At 39.0% G+C, this 4,442-nt stretch overlaps 1 protein-coding gene across 1 annotated transcript; it reads right to left on the minus strand.

The window, feature by feature from the left end:
• Positions 1–3,002: 3,002 nt before the first annotated feature.
• APLNR (apelin receptor) lies at positions 3,003–4,149 on the minus strand. Its single transcript, XM_070957236.1, has one exon. It carries the CDS (start codon positions 4,119–4,121, stop codon positions 3,003–3,005), a length of 1,119 nt encoding a protein of 372 aa, XP_070813337.1. The 5' UTR covers positions 4,122–4,149.
• Between the last annotated feature and the right edge of the window lie 293 nt (positions 4,150–4,442).

The raw sequence follows: 4,442 nt of genomic DNA on the forward strand, positions 1-4,442 counted from the left end.
ATCCCTTTTATTTTCCTTTTATCATTTTGCATGACAAAACATTTTGGGAAATTCCAAAGCATTTCTTGCACGTTGGTTTCTAACTTTGGGGCACTAATGTGGAATCAGAATGGTTCCCTGAGTTGTGTTCATGAAAAGGTCAATGGGCATCATAAATAGACAGGGCTTTATGAACCTGGGACATCTTCTGGTATTATAACCAGTGTTGCAGAAGGGTTGACAACCCCATCCACCTCCTTCTTTCCCTCCAAGACTATTTCATATATGCATAATAATCTATGTCAGTTTTTCTTCTGCCTCACAGAAGAGACAGGGAAGGAAGGAAAACATTCAAACCATACTCTTTTCAATAAAAACTCTGAGGTACACATTCATTGAGGTTTTATTTAATTCTCCAGTTAAATGCTCCAAATTTCTTTTGTCCATCTTCCAAAGTTAGGTGAGAGATTGTAGCTCAGTAGCAGAAGATACAATTTGCATACAAGAGGTCCCAGCTGGAGTCCCAAACATCTCCAGCTAGGGCTGAAAAGAGTCACAGCTGTAATCTTTGACAGTTGCCACCACTCAATGTGAGCAGTATTGTCCTAGATGGATCCACATTCTGAATCAGTAAGTCAATTTCATGAGATTCACCCCAGCTGTACTGCTCTGATCACAATAGGAGATGATGTAGGAAAATTGAAAATGAATCCCATGTATATTAATAAAAGAATAAAAACACTATCCAGCTTTTTTGTTTTGCATTATGCATATTCATACCTGTACATAAAAGAGGAGTTCAAAGACAATCATCTGACAATTCACCTCCCTCAGTGAGGACCCTATACTCTCTGTTCCTTCTCTGGTGGTTTTTTAGGCCCTGATTCAACATACTAGACAATGAATCTTAAAATCTATCATTTTATATTATACTGAGAGCTTTAAAAAAGTAAGATAGCACACCCAAGGTCATTTTATACATTCAACAGAATCAAGATGTTGTTGTTGTTGTTTTGTTGGGCTATATCACTTCTGATTGTAGTTGCTTGCATTTTAAGCCTACTATATGCCTACAAAGCTAACATGACAGGGAAAATGTTTTTCTGAAATGTGGTTTTCTAAATTTGGAAAGGCAGTGTTTACTCTCAAGGGTATATTTAAAATTTAAACTTTCTATTTTTACCCTAAAATGGAACAGTCCAGGGCAAACTTATCTCTTCATTCTTTTACATGTATGTGTCACGGTGATGAGTAATAACATGTTCAGCCATGTTTTACTAACTGATAAGAATGTTTTGTTTTATCTTGTATAAAGAAAACTGCCAAATACATTATAAACATTTTAAATCTATAATTCTATCCCAGCAATTCAGATTCAGAATAAACTGTAGAATCTTTTTTTAAAAAAAAACTATATATGGAATAATAATAGGATAATATGAATACAATTGAATATCTTAATTGATTATTTTTTAATTCAGAAAGAATATTTTAATGTTCAAAACCACTTTTCAGTTTGAAGCACTTCCTTGCAAATTTAATTGCAACAAAAAAATTTACAGTAAAAAAGATTTGATTTTTTTTTAAAAAATCATTGTCTATATAAATGTACAACTTCTTGTCCAGTTTTACATTGCCCCTTAGTTATTAATAATAAAGGTTGCACCTTTAAAAGCATTATATAAAAATTCTTAATCAGCAGATCAATTCAATGAAATCTTTAAGAGACTCATAGCATTTTTCTGCATGACTTAAAACTTTATTCAGTACTTTTATGACATAAAAGTAGAAACGTAGAAAGAAAACGTTTTTATCAATGCAAGCATGATACTATTTCCCAACCTCTGTTAAGATTGTCTATTAAGTAGCAAGAATTTTACATTTTATTCTGGGGGAAGGAATTAAGGAAGGAAGGAAGGAAGGAAGGAAGGAAGGAAGGAAGGAAGGAAGGAAGGAAGGAAGGAAAAGAAAGAAGAGAGAGAGAGAGAGAGAGAGAGAGAGAGAGAGAAAGAAAGAAAGAAAGAAAGAAAGAAAGAAAGAAAGAAAGAAAGAAAGAAAGAAAGAAAGAAGGAAAGAAAGAAAGGGGGGGAGAGAGAGAGATTTTACTGATGAACCATTCATGAATTTTTTTTTTAAAAAAAAAGAATAGTTTTGAATTGAGCGCCTTTACTTGACAGGACAGGCATGGAGCAAAGAACAAACTACAATTGCTATCTATTTGAAGAAGCTGTCTTTATACATAGGAAGAAATATGTTTGCAGATTGAAGTTTTCTGTCCATGGTGCCAGTTCTCCATTGTGGTGAATATTAAAACTCGAAATTTCAGGGGCTGCAATTTCTTCCCATGGAATAAGGAAAATGAAGGAATTAGAAGCTGCCAAGAAACCATGCCTCAAAGTGGCATGATAAGAAAAAGTTAAGAAAATCTGGGGTGTAGAATCGAAGCATTTCTTAAACAGGAGCTGTTCCACAGAGCTGAAACACCAAAGCATGACCATAGACAGACCAGATATGCAGCAAGCTCCCAAGTGCATTCCCTTAAAAATGAACCCCCTGATTTCATGCAACTTGTGCACAGTTCTACTGATTCGCTGAACATTTCAAAAACCCATTGCAAGTTTTCAAAACATTTCAAAGCTCAGGGCTGCAAACAACTAGCACAAGCCCCTACGAGTCCATTTAAAAGTCCATGTAAATTTCATTAGAAGAACCATCAGCTGTGTATGCAGCATTGTGTTTTAGAACAGAATGAAATACTTTTTTCCCCCTTCCTAGCATAATCCCTATATAACATAGATATTGTTACAGCAGATAACCAAGCAGAATACAGAAGGAAGGGATGACTATTACATCAGTTAAAACAGACTTACCAATTTAAAAAATTAAAAATGCGACATTAAGAAAAGAAACAGAATCCGATGATGGAATGATGCAAGGGAAAAGAATTAAAAAGGGTTGGGGGGGGGTGAGGAGAGATTCATTGTATGCAAAGTTTATCATGACTGCTTGACATTATTCCATTTTTACCCATGAAGCAAAGTCTCTTGGCTATCAGGGCAGTGTTTCTCTTGCCCTGCTTCCATGTTCTTCCCTAGATGGTTCTGGCTATGACCAGACGAATAGCTGGCTGACTTGTCTCCTGCAGCTCCAGGCAAATGCCCTGCCGTGCAGCAGAGGACAGCCGTGCACGCTTGTCGGAAGCGGGGGTCAAAGAAGGCATAGAGAAAAGGATTGAGGCAGCTGTTGACATAGGCCAAGCAGCTGCAGTATGGATGGAGGTTGCTCAGGAAGGCATGGAAGCTGCAGGACAAGGGCATCACCTCCCAGTCCATTAGCATGTAGATGGTTTTCACCAAGTGGAAGGGGAGCCAGCAGATCGCAAAAGTGGTCACAAGGACAATGATAATGGTTAGCAGGCGCTTCCGTTTCCTCAACCCTTCACTGCGCTCCTTTCGGAAGTGACCTGCAATCGTACGGGCAATGAAGAAGTAGCAAATCAGCATGATGGCAAAGGGGATTACAAATCCCATCAGGGTGGAGGACAAGCCAAGCCCTGCTTCCCAGGCTGCCTCAGTCTTGTTGGTTGCCACACTTGAATAATCCATGAAACATGTCACTTTGTCACTCTCAATGAATACTCCAGTCCTCCGGAAAATCATGGCTGGCAGGGCCAGGAGAGCCGCCATAGTCCAGAGCACAATGGTCATTAGAAGTCCACTAGCTTTTGACCTCAGCTTGGCATTGGCTATAGGGCGAACGATAGCCAAGTAGCGGTCAAAGCTGAGCCCTGTGAGGCAGAAAACACTGGCGTACATATTGACAAAGACCAGGTAGCTGCTGAGTTTGCAGGCAAAAGAGCCAAAAGACCAATGGTAGTCCAGGACCACATAGGTGGCCCATAGTGGCAAAGTGACCACAAAGGTCAGGTCAGCGATTGCCAGGTTTGCAATGAATGTATCTGCTGAGCGTCGCTTTTCTTGTCCTCCTCGGAAAATGGTCCATAGCACCAAACCATTGCCAGTGGTGCCCAGAAAGAAAACAAGCAAATAGATGGAAGGAATTAGGATTTTGGAAGAACTCCAGTCGTCGTAGTCACATTCATAGCTGCTTGAGTTATTGTCGGTATCGTTGCCAAATTCCATTTCTGCTGGAAGAAAAGAAGAATGTGCTCTGAAGTTCTTCCTTTTTTTTTTTTTTTTTTTTGCTCTTTAATTTCCAGATCACTCAGCAGGATAAATCTTGGCAAAGTTCTTGTGTAGAAGGGAGACCAAAAAAAAAAAAAAAAACCACACACACACACACACACACCAGTTGCTGGGTCTCTCAGCTCATTTGTGTCTTTCTGTTGCCTCCTTCTTTTCAAAGCTTTAGACAGATCTGGCCAGTGCCTCCCTCAGTCTGGGTCATCTCTCTCACACACCCACTCACTCCTACTGTAGCAGTAGCTTCCTTTTGACTTGTCT

This window comes from Pituophis catenifer, unplaced genomic scaffold, assembly GCF_029215685.1.
Source record: "Pituophis catenifer annectens isolate HBS135680 unplaced genomic scaffold, rPitCat1.0.hap2 SCAF_1, whole genome shotgun sequence".
Taxonomy (NCBI): Eukaryota; Metazoa; Chordata; class Lepidosauria; order Squamata; family Colubridae; genus Pituophis; species Pituophis catenifer.